Here is an 18,413-nt window from a genome sequence, read left to right as displayed (position 1 = left end):
ATGGTTACCCCCCGCGGGGTGCCATCATTGAAGGTTGTGTTGTAAACGAAGTGACAGCCAAATCGATGCAGTTCCGAATCGGTGAGGACATTATTCAGATTTGTGGACGTAGAGTGCGTGGCATGTCGACCGTCGAAGTTAGATGCCTGTTAAAAACATGTTTGGGAACTGTGGAATTACACGTGGCCAGAGAATCGACTTTCGCTTTCGGTAAAGAGCTAGGTGACACGTTGGACAATATTTTTCTACGCACTCGAAGCAACTTCGAGTTGTAAACTCTGGAAGAAGAGAAAACGGCTGATGTTCCCGATTCCTTAAATGTCGTACAACAAGAAACCTCTTCTCAATGTAAGATAATCGATATTTTGATGAAAGATGGCAAGGATTTATCTGCGAGTTCTATGGAGCGAACGAAAGGCAAAAGTGAAGCAACTATGAGAAAATCTCAGGTGATACGAAGGCGAGCTATCAATCCGGCTTCTTGATTGCGTAGATCGTTTAATAAAAAGCGTAGTAGGCGTAGTAAGTAAGAAGGCGGTAGTATACAAGACGAGAGATTTGGTAGCGATTAAAGTTCCTTGAACCGTGTGGCGTGGTTTTACGAAATGACCGCTACATGGTGCAGAGAAAGGCCACAGGTGATTTCCACGGCGGCTAATCGTACGATGTTGCGGGTTATTGATGAAGACAGCGGTACGAGTGAAATTAGCGACAGTGACCACACGTGGGGTCAGATCTTTGGCCATGGACGGCTGCGGAACACGTGCCTGTGATGGAGTATGAAAACAGTGATGAGTCGGTTAGTCGTTAGTCATGAGTTACGAGATAGTTGTGAGTGATGAGTTATCACCAAGAAGTTAAGTAGTTGTACAAATTTAGTTGTATTACATTACTACATTAAGCTCTAATTAAATAATCATTGTTTTCCTACTTCAATCACTGTCAATAAATTCATCAAGTAAATAAAGTCATTATATAAGATTTCGTATTATTTAATACCATTTAACACTAAATAAGTTTCGTTATTTTCAGGTATTTGGAGTCACAATTTTCCGACATTTAGGATTACGATTCTAAAGTATATTTAATATCTAAATATTTATTTCTCCTGAAGAAGAAATAGGTATGACATTTGTTGAACTTCGCCGATAGTAAAATATATCTAAGTTATCACAAACAAAGCAGAAAATTGGTATGCATAACGCGATTCGTACAACTTTGGCATCGTTTAACCAGCAGCAGTGGTAGTCTTTCTAATGTTGAGATGTACTCCTCCTAGAGCTGTCGTGGTGATTGCTTTGGGATCTAGGGCAACTGGAGTTTTGGTTTTTTCACAAGGTGAAACTTCGTAGTCCTTCAATACCTGTACGACTCCAAGTTTGGATTGCATGAGTCCCAATCGCATACCTGAAACGAAGAGCGAATGATTAAGATTAAAAGTGACAGCCAACAGAATGTTTAAAGATACAAGTTGCTACTTGCATCTTTCTTATAATACCAGTGACAAGAATAGAAACTTAATCAATTAATCTATTCGGGAATGTGTGTTACGGTAGAAATCTATTTGTTTAATAATCATAAACTGTATCGATATGTCTGATGGCAAAATATAGCAAACTGTACCCAATTATTACGTCTAGCAGGTAATATAGATGTAATGCGTTATTAAATATTTATTCACATTCTGGCAGTTTCTTCTCAACTAGTTGTTAGCAAAGGAGATAAACTTCTGTTTGATTGTATTCCATTTCAGATTTTTCTAGTCATCTTTTATGATTGTAACTTACCTCAGCGTGAAATCGGTAATGTTTAATTTTACCATATGCATATTCCCGAGGCAAAAGAGATTTCAAAACAAAAAGGTGTCGAGGTTCGTATATAAAATTAATAAAAATGTTCGTATATAATTATAATATAAGAAGGTATGATCTAAAGGTCCAATCCAATGGTGTTTTGTAACTGCTAGTATAGCTAGAAGTATAAATTTCTGCACATATATGTATTTCATTTCGATTCTTTTAACAGTACTTTCGTACTTTTCGCATCGATAGCTCTCACGTTAGAGATGTTGGAAAAAATTTCGGAAAATTTTACTAACCAATGCAGCCGCGGGGACCATCACCAAAGGGCAAATAGACGAAACTTGGCCTGGCACGTTTGGCTTCCTCGGTAAATCGGAGTGGGTCGTATTTTTCCGGATTTGGAAAATACCGCGGATCGTAGTGCGAACCCATCATCGAAATGAATATCGGGGTACCTTTCTCTAGTACCAGATCGGAATTAGGCACTTTGTAATCGGCAAGGGTAACTCGATCCATGTATGCTACAGATGGATATTTACGAAGGGTCTCTGAAATTACCATATCGAGGTATGGTAACGTAGTAATCTGTGAAACATTATATTTCTTAGTATGTTTACAACTATATTATAACCTTTTCCACATACTATTCATATGCCTCTTTCGTGTTTCTAATTTAATATTTTTGTAGTTGCCGTACCATATCGTGTGTGATTTTGCCACCAGTTTTCTCTAGAGCATCGTGAATCTCTGCCCTAAGCGTCTTCTGTACATCTGGGTTCACTGCAAGTTCGTACAGCGTGAAAGACATGGTGGCAGCAGATGTTTCAGAACCACCGATATAAAATATGGCAGCTTGTGATACTAAATCGTCACCATCGAATTCTGAAACACTCAAATTAAACAATATCGCAAAAGTTCAAATCGATCTAGTATATTTAGTACAATTGAAAAATAACTTGAAAGTAAATTGGCCAACATGAATACAATTATGTTTAAATTATGTTTATTTTTTGTCTGCGTCGCTGGAAGTTGACGGAATAAGGATATGGATAAAATTGTAATTCACAGAGCATGTTATTCGAAATTTCTGATTTTTCACGATTGATAAATGATTTCACTAATAGAAATTAGTAAAATATTGCAGCAAATACATACTGTAATCCTTCAGACTTTCGTCGTTCTTGTATTTCTCTCTCATCTCGATCAGCAAATCGATGAGATCATTCCTCTTTTGACCGGAATCTACTCTTTGTTCAATCACATCCCAGAAAACAGATCGGAGGAAGTTAGTCGCTTTTTTTCCAAAGAACTTCGGCTTGAGATATTTGACTAATCCAGGGAAAAAGAATATAGTAAGGAATTCCATACTACGATGAAAATCAAAATCGAAGATCATCCTGCCACATTCACGGAACGGTGCTTTTGGATTCTGCAACGAATCTACTTTTAAGCCAAACGCAGTGCTACCGATCAAATCGGTGGTGAAATTCGCGCAAATATCCTTGAACTCGATTACTTTTCCTTCGCCTGAAACAGATATTAGATTTCTTATCGTGTGTCTAGCATTGTTGCAGTTTTTGAAATTATTGAAGAATTATTGTTTTAAAAATATATATTGAACTAGCAACAGTTTCTCATGGTCAATCTGTTATTATGTAAATGCACTAGAAATGCGGCTTACCCTCCAAATGCAAGGAATCGAGATGCTTTCCAAGGTCGTCAGCAACCGGCAGCATTATATCAAACATTTTTTTCAGCTTGCCCGGAGTAAAAATTGGCGTCAATTTTGGTCTGAGAGATTTCCATTCTGGATTTTTCATCATGAACACATTTGCGTATCCAAGACGATCATTTTTCTTATCTGCAGTCGAGTACCTATCAGCGAAATAGTCGAAGTCCTTCACTAGGACGTGCTTCACGAGTTCTGGATCGCGAATTAACAGGTAAGGTTTATCCAAGATATAAAAACCCAACAAAGGCAAATCTCCGTCATAATTATATAGGTCCTTGAGAAATTGTGGAGCCGATTTTTTTAACAGGAGACAGTCCATAAAGTTGCCTACGAATGGCGTAGGTGGAAGCTCTTTTACGCCCCGTTTCGACCAGTAATTGAATTTCCGAGTCACGAACAGATAAGCGGCAATCATCAGGGACGAAAGGATGAGGATGCCATCCAGACTCCAGTATGGCGTTAATAAGGCCATTTTTAATGAGTCTGAGAAGGAAAAACGTTTTTGTTGGTCTCAGAAGATAATATTTATCAACACCTCTTGGATTGCGAATTATCATGGATTTAGAGAAATGCAAAAGCTGGAAAATATTTCGCGGAATGCTTCATTGTAGTGCAATCGTTACGGTTCGTTACGTTTGCCTCTTATGTCGAGAGAAATGTAAGAATCTACCCTTCCTTGGGTCGGATATTCTTTTTTCCAAAGTCGACGCCACTCTGATACTGCGGTACGAGGGAAGGCGTGTGCTAAAGGGCTGCACGCACCCCGAACACTCAGCGACTACTTAGGGGCTCGAACCTCGGTGACAAGGTTTACGGAACATTGATTGGAGCATACATATCAGCAATTAGTTAATGTTGTAAATAATTTCCCCGGTGCGTCTCAAAACTCAACGTCACGTTTTCATCGCACACCTTGTACTTTGGCTAGCCCCCTGTTTTCATCTTGGGCATCTTGGGAGTAAAACAGTCGTTATGATATTTTATTTAATGAGTATAAAATAAATCATTATTTATGTTCTTTTGAACACAATTGTATATTATTTAATCAAGGAGTAATTTGCTGGCATAGAATGTTGAATATTCTTGGGTCTCGCGTGGAACGATTCAAGATTAAAGATTTCATCAAGGAGCGGAGAATCTTAGAAAAGGAATACCATTTAAGAAAACTATATTTTATGTTATGGACGTGGTTTGTTCAAATGGAAGAATGGTTGGAAGGTAAATGTAAATTATTTCCTCAAGAAGCATCATTTCAGTGAAAGTCTAATGATTGTATCCGTAACTGATCTGTATGATCAATCGGATCATCCCCATTAATTAAAGTCAAACAGTAAACTTTGGGTGTAGTTAGGAAAATACTGTTCGATTAAAACTGAGTAAATTATTCAGAAAGGGAAGAAAAGGTAACAAATTACACTATACGTAAGTTCGTGAATCAAAGTTGCGTCACATTTGAATTTAATTTTCAAAATAAAGAATGACAATTATTTGTAAATGATAGAAAATTAGAACAGATAATCTAATTCTGCGGTATGTGTTGCAGTGAAATATACCGTACGTACCGCTATGAAACGAATTCTTCACTTGTCACAAGCACTATAAGGTAGCAGATACCAAATAAAATAAGAAAATATTTCCGAAGCTTGTAATGTACATTACGGGAGTGAGCTTTGCATTGTCGGCTGTGATAGTATATACGTCTCATCTGTAATCTCCCCTCTCTTGTAAAATTTACCGCTGAATCATTGCTTGCCGACAAAGTGCCATTTGCGAAAAATTCTCGTAGCAGATTTTGGCATCTAGAAAATGGTAAGAATTGGTATCTTAATTGGTAAGATATTTTTTTCAAAGTAATCAATTGTTTTTAATGTATAATAATCATCTCGGCGGTAATTTACTACTTAATTTTCACACATTAAGGGACATGTTATAAAATTTCTATATACAATACCATTATTTTGAATATTACAATATCATTGTCAATATTACAATTGATTATTACAATATCATAAAGAAATATTTCGATCGACAACTTCCATAAAATGATATAAATAAAAAATTGCATTGGAAGCTCAATTTTCTCAATCGAATCGTATTTTCACACGCAAGAAGGTACAGATATTGGAATGTGGCTTTTTATCACTTTCCAATTTCCAGAAGATGCGGGTCAAATAAGCGGTACAAATTATAAGGGATTGGATTATATAAATGACAATAATCTCTAATTTCGCGCAAACATATTTTTTACCATTTTTCCAACATGACCGTGATTATATCTGCTTAAAGTACACATTCTAGAACATACATCATATCATCTGTTATAATGAATAATTTTTTGCATAATTGAAAAAGTGTTATCAATGAAGTTAGAGGTTACAGTGTATCAGCGTTACTCACCTAGCTAACAGCAAAAAGTGCAGTAATATAGGCAGTAATATTTTAGAAGTAACATACGTGATAATTTCATAGTCAACCGTTATTCCTGTTGCATGTCAAGTGAAATTACTAAAATCATTAAAAATGTACAAATTATTAACAAGTGAATAATTTCAACTGGTAGCAAATATTATGGAGGTTTTCAATTACAAAGTTATCCAGGTGATTTAGAGTCGGATTTCACAGAAAAATTTCTACGATTTATTGGCCCATTCATCGTGCAATAAATATTTGTAGAATGTATTGATAAATAATAATGTAATCTGCTGCAATTTGTTAAATTTTTAATCCATCTGTGGAAAAATATCTTTGGCTTAAAAGGTTACTCCTTATCTACGTGCTAGAATTGTTATATGCTAAATTATTATTGAGCAAGAGTGACACATATGTATATTGGAATATATGTAAAGTTTAAAGGTGAAGCAATCTTTTTTTATGGTGGAATGTGATCTTTCATTTAACAAGGAATAAATACGCATGTCATGCCAACGTTTTGATATGCAGAACCGTGTATAAATTATTTATAGATAGAATGGAAGTTACCCATTATTATATGATTACCTTCTGATAAGAGTGATGTAGCAATGTGATAACCATGAGAAGGTTATTTAAGAACAAGATTTCCACATATCTTACTTTGTATAACTTAATTAATCTGATTACAAATTAATCTGATCTTGATCTACGTAAAGCATATATGCCGTATTGTTAAAAAATAGATATCTTTTAAAGAAAGCACAATATCAAATTGTTTATCCTTGTAGTACATATTTTTACATATACACGTAAGTGTGAATGACTGAATTAAATAAATATATGAACGTGACAACGTAAGTGAAAAAGAACTATTTCCTCTGCATGTAATATGCTTCCTTCCGATACATCACCATACAAAAGATCTACAGAAATAAGATGTTGTATTATTTAATATTATTTAATACGAAATGAGTATCCTTATTTTCAGATATTTGAAATCACAATTTTCAAGTATTTAGAATTACGATTCTATAGTATATTTAATATCTAAATATTTATTTCTCCCGAGAAAGAAATAGCGATGTCCTTTGTTGAATTTCGCTTTGTTGAATGAATAGTAAAACATATTTAAATTATCACAAGCAAAGTAGAAAATTAGTATGCATAACGCGATTCGTAAAACTTTAACTTCGTTTAACCAGCAGCAGTGGTAATTTTTCGAATGTTAAGATATAATCCTCCTACAGCTGTCGTGGTGAGTCCTTTGGGATCCAGGACCACTGGAGTTCTGGTTTTTTTACAAGGCGAAACTTCGTAGTCCTTCAATACTTGTACGACTCCAAGTTTGGATTGCAGGAGTCCCAATCGCATACCTGAAACGAAGAGTGACAGAGAGAAATTATCGTGAGTAAAATTAAAAGTGACGGCCAACAGAAAGTTGAAAGATACGAATTGGTACTGGAACGCGTAAATTTCCTACCACATTCGTGAGAAAAAGAATTTTTAGTTACGTATAATACGAACGAGTCTTTCGAGTGGTTTGTAACTGCTATAGTATTTTTTCATTTTTAAAATTATATTAGCTATAATTTTATATTTATTAGATTATGGACAAGCAGGTCGTGAACACAATGAAATTTAGAGCCGCGTAAAGATTGTTGACAAGTGAAATGGAAGATATCTATGACGATATGATTATCTCTTCATAAAAGAAAAAGTTATCGCCAAGTGACTACGGCGAGATTGGTGAAGCTTGAGATTAAGATATTCACTTCTAACATTTAATATATCTTAATGAAACTGATTGCAAATTGTTCTGGGACAAAGTACATACGTCATCCTTAGATTAATTAATCTTTTAAAGAAAGAATACTCTTGAAATATATGTTCACATATATGTATTTCACTTCGGCTATTTTAAAACTGCTTTCATGTTTCTGCCATCGATAATTCTAACGTTAAAGATGTTGAAAAATATTTAAAAAAATTTTACTAACCAATGCAAATGTGGGGTCCCTCACCGAAAGGAAAGTATACAAAATTTGGCCTAGAACTTTTGGCTTCCTCGGTGAATCTGAGTGGATCGTATTTTTCCGGATTTGGGAAGTACTGCGGATCATAGTGCGAACCCATCATCGAAATGAATATCGGGGTACCTTTCTCTAGCACCAGATCGGAATTAGGCATTTTGTAATCGGCAAGAGTGACTCGACCCAAGAATGCTAGAGGTGGATATTTACGAAGAGTTTCCGAGATAACCATATCGAGATATGGTAACGTCACAAGCTGTGAAAAAATTATATTTACATTATGTTTACAATTATAACATTCCTTACATGCTATTCACTTTCCTCTCGCGAGTTTCTAAGTTAATATCTTTGTAGTTGCCGTACCATATCGTATGTGATTTTGCCATCACTTTTCGCCAGAGCNATCGTGAATCTCTGCTCTAAGTGTCTTCTGTACATCTTGGTTCATTGCAAGTTCGTGCAGTGTGAAAGACATGGTAGTAGAAGATGTTTCGAAACCACCAGTAAAAAATATGGCCGCTTGTGATACTAAATCGTCACCCTCGAATTCTGCGACGTGCAAATTAAACATCAACACGGAAAAGTTCAGCAAAACGATCTAATATATTTAGTACAATTGGGAACTAACTTGAAAGCAAATTGGCATGATTATATTGGAAGAAGTAGTCACGTTATTTTTCGTCTGTTTCGCTGGGAGTTCACGAAATAAGGTTATGTATGAAATCGTAATTCACAGAGCATGTTGTTCGAAATTTGATTTTTGATACAAATAAATAATAAGTATATAAATGACTTAATTAATAGAAATTAGTAAAATATTGCAGCAAATACATACTGTAATCCTTCAGACTTTCATCGTTCTTGTATTTCTCCCTCATCTCGATCAGGACATCGATGAGATCGTTCCTCTTTTGACCCGAATCGACTCGTTGTTTAATCACATCCCAGAAAACAGATCGGAGAAAGTTAGTCGCTTTTTTTCCAAAGAACTTCGGTTTAAGATATTTGACTAATCCAGGGAAGAAGAATATAGTAAGGAATTCCATGTTGCGATAGAAATCATAATCGAAGACCTTTCTGCCACATTCACGGAACGGTGCTTTTGGATTTTGCAACGAATCTACTTTTAAGCCAAACGCAGTGCTACCGATCATATCGGTAGTGACGTTCGCGCAAATATCCTTGATCTCGATTACTTTTCCTTCGCCTGAAACAGATATTAGATTTCTTATCATGTGTCTATTAGCACTATTGTATTTTTAATCAAGACACGATAATTGTAAAATTTGAAATCCATCGCATCACAGAGCATTGACTTTCAATTTTCTCATATATTTCTATTAAACAAGAATAATTGTTTTAAAAATATATATTGATCTAACAACGATTTCACATGTTCCAACTTTTATTAAATAAATGCGCTAAAATTCCGGCTTACCCTCCAAATGAATCGAATCGAGATACTTCGCAAGATCGTCAGCGACCGCCAGCATCAACTCGAACATTTTCTTCAACTTGCCCGAGGTAAAAATCGGCGTTAATTGTGTTCTGAGAGATTTCCACCCTGGATTTTTCATCATAAACACATTTGCGTATCCAAGACGATCATTTTTCCTATCTGCACTTGCGTATCTATCAGCGAAATAGTTGAAGTCCTTCACTAGGACGTGCTTCACGAGTTCTGGATCGCGAACTAAGAGGTAAGGTTTGTCAAAGATGTAGAATCCCAAATAAGGTACATCTTTGGCGTAATTGTATAGGTCCCTGACAAATTCCGAGGCTGATGTTCTTGATAGAATACAGTCCATGAAGTTGCCTACGAAGGGCGTAGGTGCAAGCTCTTTCACGCCTCGTTTCGACCAGTAGTTGAATTTCCGAGTCATGAACAAATAAGCGGCAACCATCAGTGACGACACAATCAGGATACCATCCAGACCCCAGTATGGCGTTAACAAGGCCATTTTGAATCAGTCTGATACGGAAAAATTCTTTCGTTGGTCTCGAAAGACGATATTTATCAACAATTTTTGGATTGCGGATTTTTATGCATTTGAGGAAAATGTAAAAGTATAGAAAGTGTATTAGGAAGATGGTGTAGAATGTGGAAAATGTGTGATGTTCCGTTTAATGACGAAAATAATGTATTTGGTAAAATGAGCAGCGCATCGCGGAACACGATGTTTACAGAACGTCCAACTCTTCACATTTAAATGATTGTTCTGAATGAAACATTTACGTTGACACAATACTTCGCAGTACGGTAAGTGGAAATAGAATCTCTCTCGGGGCTCAGAATCCCTGTTAAGTTGTGTGGTAAATAGGCACCCCTCTTACTCAACACGGATGTCCTCTTTTCTAACAACCGATATCACCCGGAGTTCGCAAAGTGAAAACAGGTGAATGCTTGGGGGGTGTACGCACCACGATCACTCAGCGGTTACTTGAAGGCTTAGACCTCGGTGGCAAGGTTTACGATACGGTTTCGGCAACTAATTAATGTTGTAAATAATTTCCCTCTGTAGGTCTTAAAATTCGACGTCACGTTTTCATCGCAAGCCTTGTACCTCGGCCAGGATCTTGTTCGCATCTTGGGGATCGCGACCGCAATATATAATAAAAAATGCCTAGAGTAGAATGCACATAATACATGAATGTTTCAAGTGCAACAATCGTTACGATATTTAAGTTACAAAATGAGGGACGAAAATTATTTGTAAATAATGGAGGATTAGGATAAATAGCTTAATTCTGTCGTATGTTTTACAGTGAAATATACAGCACGTACCAGTACGAAACGAATACTTCAGTCGTCACAAGCACTATAATGCAACAGATATAAAATTTAGATTTGCGCAAAATTAGAACACATCTCCGAAACTTGTAGCACTTGCTGTGAGAGTAAGCTTTGTATCGTGGACTGTGATGGTATATACGTTACTTCTGTAATATCCCCTCTCTTGAAAAATTTACTGCTGTATCATACTGGCTGTATCATACAAAGTGCGATTAGGGATCGATTAAATTTAGCAATAAGAAGATGATAAAAATTTCCATCGTATCTGCTAAGATATTTTTTTCTAAGTTATCGCCTTTTTTCGCGTGTAATTAACAACTCGGCTACAACCAATTCACTGTTACATAATATTTCTGTTTACACTACCAACATTTTGATTAATACACTATTATTGTAAAGGAATATTTTGATCAGTGACTTCTATAAAATAGTATAATGAAAAAATTGCATAGAAAGCTCAATTTTCTCAGTCGTATCGAATTCGAAACAAGCAAAACAGTATAGATATTAGAAAATTGCCGTGTGTCACTCTCCTATTTCCAGACAGTGCAGGGCAAATAAGCCCCGTAATGGACTTTCCGCCTTGGCGGTACAGGAAATAATGACTTATATGATACCTGACTCAGATTGCCTTCATCTCAATTCAGTTATTAATATAATATATAGTGGTCGTCTGTTGATCACGAGGAGCATTGTTCCTTTTTTACGATACGGGACATATAGACTCCGCACATAAAATCGTTACATTTCTGGACCGCGTAGAATCTTTCACTGCGCTATGTTGGTTTACCCTGCAAAGATTCAATTACTGTTTATTTTATTGGATATATGTATTTCTTATAATGCAAGTAACAAGAATATTAACTTGGTAACAGTCATTTATTCGGTAATATATGCCACAGTGGAATTCCATTTGACTAATAATCACAAATTATATCAATTGATCTGATAGTAGATTATAGTGAACTGTACCTAATTAATATGTCTAGTAAATAATGCCGTGCAGTGTGTTATTAAATATTTTTTCACATTCAATCAGTTTCTTCTCAACTAGTCGTAGGCAAAGGAGATAGACTTCTGTTAGATTGCATTCCGTTTTCAAATTTACCAGTCATCCTCTGTAATTCTAACTTATCTCAGCGTATGACCGGTAATGTTTAATTTTGTCTTATATATTTAATTACAGATGGTACAAACCGGTCTTTTCACACCGTCGCTCTAAAGCAAAAAGCTATCTTTCGTGACAAAGGTTTGAGTTGTAAATGTGTCAGTAAGCTATAATTACACGCAGATATTTCTTATCATTTCGCAGCGTAACCTAGAGTAAAGCTACCTAAAGTGCATATCCTAAACATGCACTATACCCTTTATTATAAGCAACGACTTTATGGACAATTGAAGAAGCGTTGTCACTAAAATGTTATAAAGTGCAAGCTGCAATGATTCAGTATTATTCTGCTGCATCATGATATACAGTGTAATAATCAAATCAGTCATATTTTGCGAATAAATTTTAAAATTATAGGTCAACTGATAATTGTATAATCAACTATGATCAGAAATTTTAAATTGTAATAGAAATTATGGAAATTTTTAATTACAAAGTTATTCGACGTCTTATTGTAAATTAATTAGTGATTATGCACTGGTCACGTGGCGGCCTACGGGATTATTTTGGTTTGTAAGTGAAAATAACTGAATTAAACAAATACATGTACGTGACAACGTAAGTGAAAGAGAACTCTATTTCCTCTGCATGCAATATGCTTCCTTCCGATACATCACGATACAAAAGATCTACAGAAACAAGATTTTGTATTATTTAATATTATTTAATACTAAATCAGTTTCGTTATTTTCACATACTTGAAATCACAATTTTCAAGTACTTAGGATTACGATTTTAAAATATATTTGATATCTAAATATTCATTTCTCCCGAGAAAGAAATTGCTATGACATTCGTTGTGCTTCGCCAATAGTAAAATATATATAAATTATCACAAGCAAAGCAGAAAATTGGAATTCATAACGCGATTCGTAAAGCTTTAGCTTCGTTTAACCGGCAGCAGTGGTAATTTTTCGAATGTTGAGATATAATCCTCCTAAAGCTGTCGTGGTGAGTGCTTTGGGATCCAGGACCACTGGAGTTTTGGTTTTTTTACAAGGCGAAACTTCGTAGTCCTTCAATACTTGTACGACTCCAAGTTTGGATTGCATGAGTCCCAATCGCATACCTGAAACGAGGAGTAAAAGAGAGAAATTATTATGAGTAAGATTAAAAGTGACAGCCAACAGAATATTTAAAGATGCAAGTTGGTACTCGTATCTTTGTTACAATGCCGGTAACATGAATAGAAGCATAGTAACAGTCATCTATTTGGCAGTGTATGCCGCAGTAGAATTCCATTTGTCTAATAATCATAAACTGTATCAATTTGTCCGATCGCAGAATGTGGTAAACTGTATCCAATTATTATGTCTAGTGGGTAATGCAATAGAATGTGTTATTAAATATTTATTCACATTCAGTCAGTTTCTTCTCAAGTAGTTGTAAGCAAAGGAGATAAACTTATCTTACATTGTATTCTCCCGTTTTCAAATTTTCTAGTCATCCTCTATAATTGTAACTCACCTCAGCATATAACTGGTGATGTTTAATTTTACCGTATGCACGTTCTCGAGTCAAAAGAGATTTGAAAGAAAAGGGGTACAGATTCCTTAATACATAGGTTCGTATATAATAATGCACTTTTCATAATTATTTAATACATGTTTTCTATATGTACGTGCAAATTCTCTACTTTATTTGTAAGAGGATGAATTTTTAATTAAGTATGATACGAACGAGTCTTTTCATATCATGGTAACGAAACAGAAAGTTATTTTTTCTGATGAGTATTTGGTTTATATAAGTGTTAATTATACAGAATTACGCACAAAGATATTATCTAGTATGTTTTCGCATGTCATTGAGTATACATGTCTAAAGTAATTTCATCATCCGTCCACTATCAAATATTACAAATCACGACCTTTTGCATAACTGAATAAGTATTATCAATACAGTTTTACAAATTAAAAATTGAAATATATCGGTATTATTCCCCTGCATAATGATAGAAAGTGTAGTAATAAAAGCAGTCATATTTTACGAATAAATTTTACGAGGTACAAGTCAACAGATAATTTTGCAATCAACTATAATTAAAATATCTGTAATTAGTAAAATCAATAAAACGTATAATTAGAAAGTGAGGAATCTTAACATGTACCAAGAATTATGGAAATATCCAATTACAAAATTTTCCAACATGTATGAATATTTCACAAATACATATTCACAAAATGGATTCATACATACGATATTCGAAATTTAATTTAATTCAATATGCAAATTTCCAACAATTGCATATGCAAAAATGTCTTAAGCGCAAAAACTTCTATCTTATCTGTGCAATAACATCATATGCAAATAAGTATATTCTACATGATAAACGACTATTGAAGAAAAGAGATACATATGTGTACTAGAAGATATGCATAGCTTGGAGGTCAAATCCAGCCTTGTTTCCTAGAATGTCATCTTTCATTTAATAGGCAATCAACCAGTAAGTCATGAAAACATTCTGATATTTGAAAGTGTAAAGATTGTACGCGCAAAATGCTCGTATAAAGATTGTTTACCAGTACAATGAAAGATATTTGTGGCTACATGATTATCTACTGATAAAAGTCATAAACTCATGTGACTATCGTAAGAAAGTGCAAGTTGTAAATAAGATCTCCACACATTACGTTTTGCTAATCTTAATTGAAGTGAAAAAAATAGATATCTTATCGTTAATAATATAGGAAATGTTCAAAGGAACGAATACTGATCACGACATTTATGTACCTATGTCCTAAATGTATAAATTTCTACACATACATGTACTTTATTTCGATTCATTTAACACTATTTTCATACTTGTGCCATTGGTAGTTCTAACGTTAATGATATTGGAAAATATTTAAAAAAATGTTACTGACCAATGCAGATGTGGGGTCCCTCACCAAAGGGAAAGTAGACGAAATTTGGCCTAGAACTTTTGGCTTCCTCGGTGAATCTGAGTGGATCGTATTTTTCCGGATTTGGGAAGTACTGCGGATCATAGTGCGAACCCATCATCGAAATGAATATCGGGGTACCTTTCTCTAGCACCAGATCGGAATTAGGCATTTTGTAATCGGCAAGAGTGACTCGATCCAAGAATGCTAGAGGTGGATATTTACGAAGAGTTTCCGAGATAACCATATCGAGATATGGTAACGTCATAAGCTGTGAAAAAATTATATTTACATTATGTTTACAATTATAACATTCCTTACATGCTATTCACTTTCCTCTCGCGAGTTACTAAGTTAATATCTTTGTAGTTGCCGTACCATATCGTATGTGATTTTGCCATCACTTTTCGCCAGAGCNATCGTGAATCTCTGCTCTAAGTGTCTTCTGTACATCTTGGTTCATTGCAAGTTCGTGCAGTGTGAAAGACATGGTAGTAGAAGATGTTTCGAAACCACCAGTAAAAAATATGGCCGCTTGTGATACTAAATCGTCACCCTCGAATTCTGCGACGTGCAAATTAAACATCAACACGGAAAAGTTCAGCAAAACGATCTAACATATTTAGTACAATAGGAAACTAACTTGAAAGCAAATTGGCAAATATAGATATCTGGGCATAATTTTCAATTTGTAACATGAATATAATTATATTGGAAGAAGTAATCACTGGGAGTTCGCGGAGTTTTGACGATAAACAAATAATATCATTAATAGAAATTAGTAAACTATTGCAGCAAATACATACTGTAATCCTTCAGACTTTCATCGTTCTTGTATTTCTCCCTCATCTCGATCAGGACATCGATGAGATCGTTCCTCTTTTGACCGGAATCGACTCGTTGTTCAATCACATCCCAGAAAAGAGATCGAAGGAACTTAGTCGGTTTTTTTCCAAAGAACTTCGGTTTAAGATACTTGACTAATCCAGGGAAGAAGAATATAGTGAGGAATTCCATGTTGCGATAGAAATCATAATCGAAGACCTTCCTGCCACATTCACGGAACGGTGCTTTTGGATTTTGCAACGAATCAACTTTTAAGCCAAACGCAGTGCTACCGATCATATCGGTAGTGAAGTTCGCGCAAATATCCTTGAACTCGACTACTTTTCCATCGCCTGAAACAGATATTAGATTTCTTATCATGTGTCTGGCACTATTGTATTTTTAATCAAGACACGATAATTGCAAAATTTGAAATCCATCGCATCACAGAGCATTAACTTTTAATTTTCTCATATATTTCTATTAAACAAAAATAATTGTTTTAAAAATATATATTGAGCTAACAACCATTTTATCATGTTCCATCTTTTATTACGTAAATGCGCTAAAATTCCGGCTTACCCTCCAAATGAATCGAATCGAGATACTTCGCAAGATCGTCAGCGACCGCCAGCATCAACTCGAACATTTTCTTCAACTTGCCCGAGGTAAAAATCGGCGTTAATTTTGTTCTGAGAGATTTCCATTCTGGATTTTTCATCATGAACACATTTGCGTATCCAAGACGATCATTTTTCCTATCTGCACTTGCGTATCTATCAGCGAAATAGTTGAAGTCCTTCACTAGGACGTGCTTCACGAGTTCTGGATCGCGAACTAAGAGGTAAGGTTTGTCAAAGATGTAGAATCCCAAATAAGGTACATCTTTGGCGTGATTGTATAGGTCCCTGACAAATTCCGAGGCTGATGTTCTTGACAGAATACAGTCCATGAAGTTGCCTACGAAGGGCGTAGGTGCAAGCTCTTTCACGCCTCGTTTCGACCAGTAGTTGAATTTCCGAGTCACGAACAGATAAGCGGAAATCATTAGGGACGATAGGATGAGGATGCCATCCAGTCCCCAGTATGGCGTTAACAGAGCCATTTTGTATGAATCTGACAAATAAAAAACATGTTGTTGTTAGTGTCGAAAAATAATACTCGTATTTATTAATCAGTCATGAACTACAGATTTTCATGCGTTCATAGCAAATTGAAAAGCGTGAAAATGTATGAAATGCACAGAATATATAAATATCTCAAGTATAGCACTGGCTGTAATATTCTATTTAATATGTGGGAAAGAAATCTTTATTTATGTTTAATTTCGTTCTTGCAAATAGGAAATTGTATAAATATCTGCAGGTCTGTTAGTATATGATTAGTTTAATATATTGCTAGTCTCTGGTTTAATGAGGTCATTGATATAAATCCTTTTGAAGTCTTCCGCTTTTTTATTTAGGAATTTTGAAAATTATTGGAGCTACGACAAAATTTATTTTATCAGTTATCAATGTACTATAGTCACGTCTTTTATGATGTTTTCAGAAAAGAGACATAATGCACTAGTATATTCCTGCTATTTCTCTGAATGCAATTATCTATTATTTAATCAGTTGATAACTTCTTGGAATGTTGAATAAACACAGCATTGGAGAAGACATAATTTATTCAAATGGGAGCATAGTTGCAAGGTACACGTAAATTATTTTCTCAGGAAGAATCATTCCAGTGAAAGTCTAATGATTGTATCCGTGATTGATCTGTATGATGGTTCGGATTTGGTGGAATCTGCTTTCTTTTCCACGTATATGCCTATTAATGAAAGACTAAACAATCAAGAAAATACTGTTCGATTAAACTGAGTAAATTATTGAGAAAAGAAAGAAAAAGGTAACAAATTACACTATACATAACATCGTGAATCGGAGTTTCGTTACATTTGAATTTAATTTACAAAACATAGAACGAAAATTGTCAGTAAATAATAGAAAATTAGAACAAATAGCTTAATTCTGCCGTATGTTTTACAGTGAAGTATACAGTACGTACCACTATGAAACGAATACTTCAGTTGTCACAAACACTATAATGTAATAGCAGATATCTAATTCACATTTCCGCGAAAGGAGAAAATCTTTCCGCAGATTGCAATCTACGTTAACAAAATGATCTTTGTATAGTCGGCTGTCACGGTATATATGTAAAATCTGCAAGCTCCCCCTCCTAAGAAATTTATTGTTGAATCATGTATTGCTGACATAATGCAATTAACTAACACTTTATTTTCCGTAGTAAGAAGTTTAAAAACAAAGTGAGAACTTTAATAGCGAAGCGGAAATTTCGAGCCGAGAGCTCATAAATCGATTGCGATATTCTGTGTGGTTGTAAATTTTCCAACGCACTACGAGACCCCACGGCATTTTTCTTCGCGAATCATCAAACAATGGTTGTTTGGTCTTGTTATACTTGTACATATAAAGCCGTACACACTGATGATGCACGTGCATCGTGGTTGAGGATAATGCAAACATTGTTTTGACAGTATCAGATCTTGGATATTCATTTTAAATGGATTAATGTATATAATATATAATATAATAATAATAATAATAATAATATAAAAATATATAATCAACTGTAAAGTATAGTAGAATAACTAATATAAAGCTTATGATACATAGACGAAGCGATAATCTTGTAATGACCTGTTATCTTATGACCTCTTATGTTATTTTATATCATTTTATGTCAAAATATGTTTTAGA

At 34.9% G+C, this 18,413-nt stretch overlaps 3 protein-coding genes across 3 annotated transcripts; all 3 read right to left on the bottom strand.

Moving 5' to 3' along the window:
• Window positions 1-1,058: 1,058 nt before the first annotated feature.
• LOC122573625 (cytochrome P450 6k1-like) lies at window positions 1,059-5,250 on the bottom strand. Its single transcript, XM_043740253.1, is given in 7 exon segments — window positions 1,059-1,407; window positions 2,099-2,387; window positions 2,500-2,684; window positions 2,958-3,329; window positions 3,484-4,017; window positions 5,097-5,118; window positions 5,120-5,250. Coding segments are annotated over 7 exon segments (1,701 nt in total). The 5' UTR covers window positions 5,240-5,250; the 3' UTR covers window positions 1,059-1,228.
• A 1,444-nt stretch (window positions 5,251-6,694) lies between these two features.
• On the bottom strand, window positions 6,695-11,481 carry LOC122573730 (cytochrome P450 6k1-like). The gene is made up of 7 exons (XM_043740490.1): window positions 10,762-11,481; window positions 9,415-9,948; window positions 8,812-9,183; window positions 8,366-8,525; window positions 8,294-8,297; window positions 7,944-8,232; window positions 6,695-7,319 (listed from the first exon to the last, which is right to left on the bottom strand). The coding sequence occupies exons 2-7, from the start codon at window positions 9,935-9,937 to the stop codon at window positions 7,141-7,143; spliced, it is 1,527 nt and encodes a 508-aa protein (XP_043596425.1). The 5' UTR covers window positions 9,938-9,948; window positions 10,762-11,481; the 3' UTR covers window positions 6,695-7,140.
• Window positions 11,482-11,630: 149 nt separating this feature from the next.
• On the bottom strand, window positions 11,631-17,855 carry LOC122573626 (cytochrome P450 6k1-like). Its single transcript, XM_043740254.1, is given in 7 exon segments — window positions 11,631-13,007; window positions 14,803-15,091; window positions 15,199-15,240; window positions 15,242-15,384; window positions 15,627-15,998; window positions 16,228-16,761; window positions 17,698-17,855. Coding segments are annotated over 6 exon segments (1,548 nt in total). The 5' UTR covers window positions 16,751-16,761; window positions 17,698-17,855; the 3' UTR covers window positions 11,631-12,828.
• Between the last annotated feature and the right edge of the window lie 558 nt (window positions 17,856-18,413).

The sequence above is a fragment of the Bombus pyrosoma genome, linkage group LG12, assembly GCF_014825855.1.
Source record: "Bombus pyrosoma isolate SC7728 linkage group LG12, ASM1482585v1, whole genome shotgun sequence".
In the NCBI taxonomy this organism is placed as follows: Eukaryota; Metazoa; Arthropoda; class Insecta; order Hymenoptera; family Apidae; genus Bombus; species Bombus pyrosoma.
The sequence above is the reverse complement of the archived record's forward strand: the minus strand, read 5'-3'. Positions and strand labels throughout refer to the sequence as shown.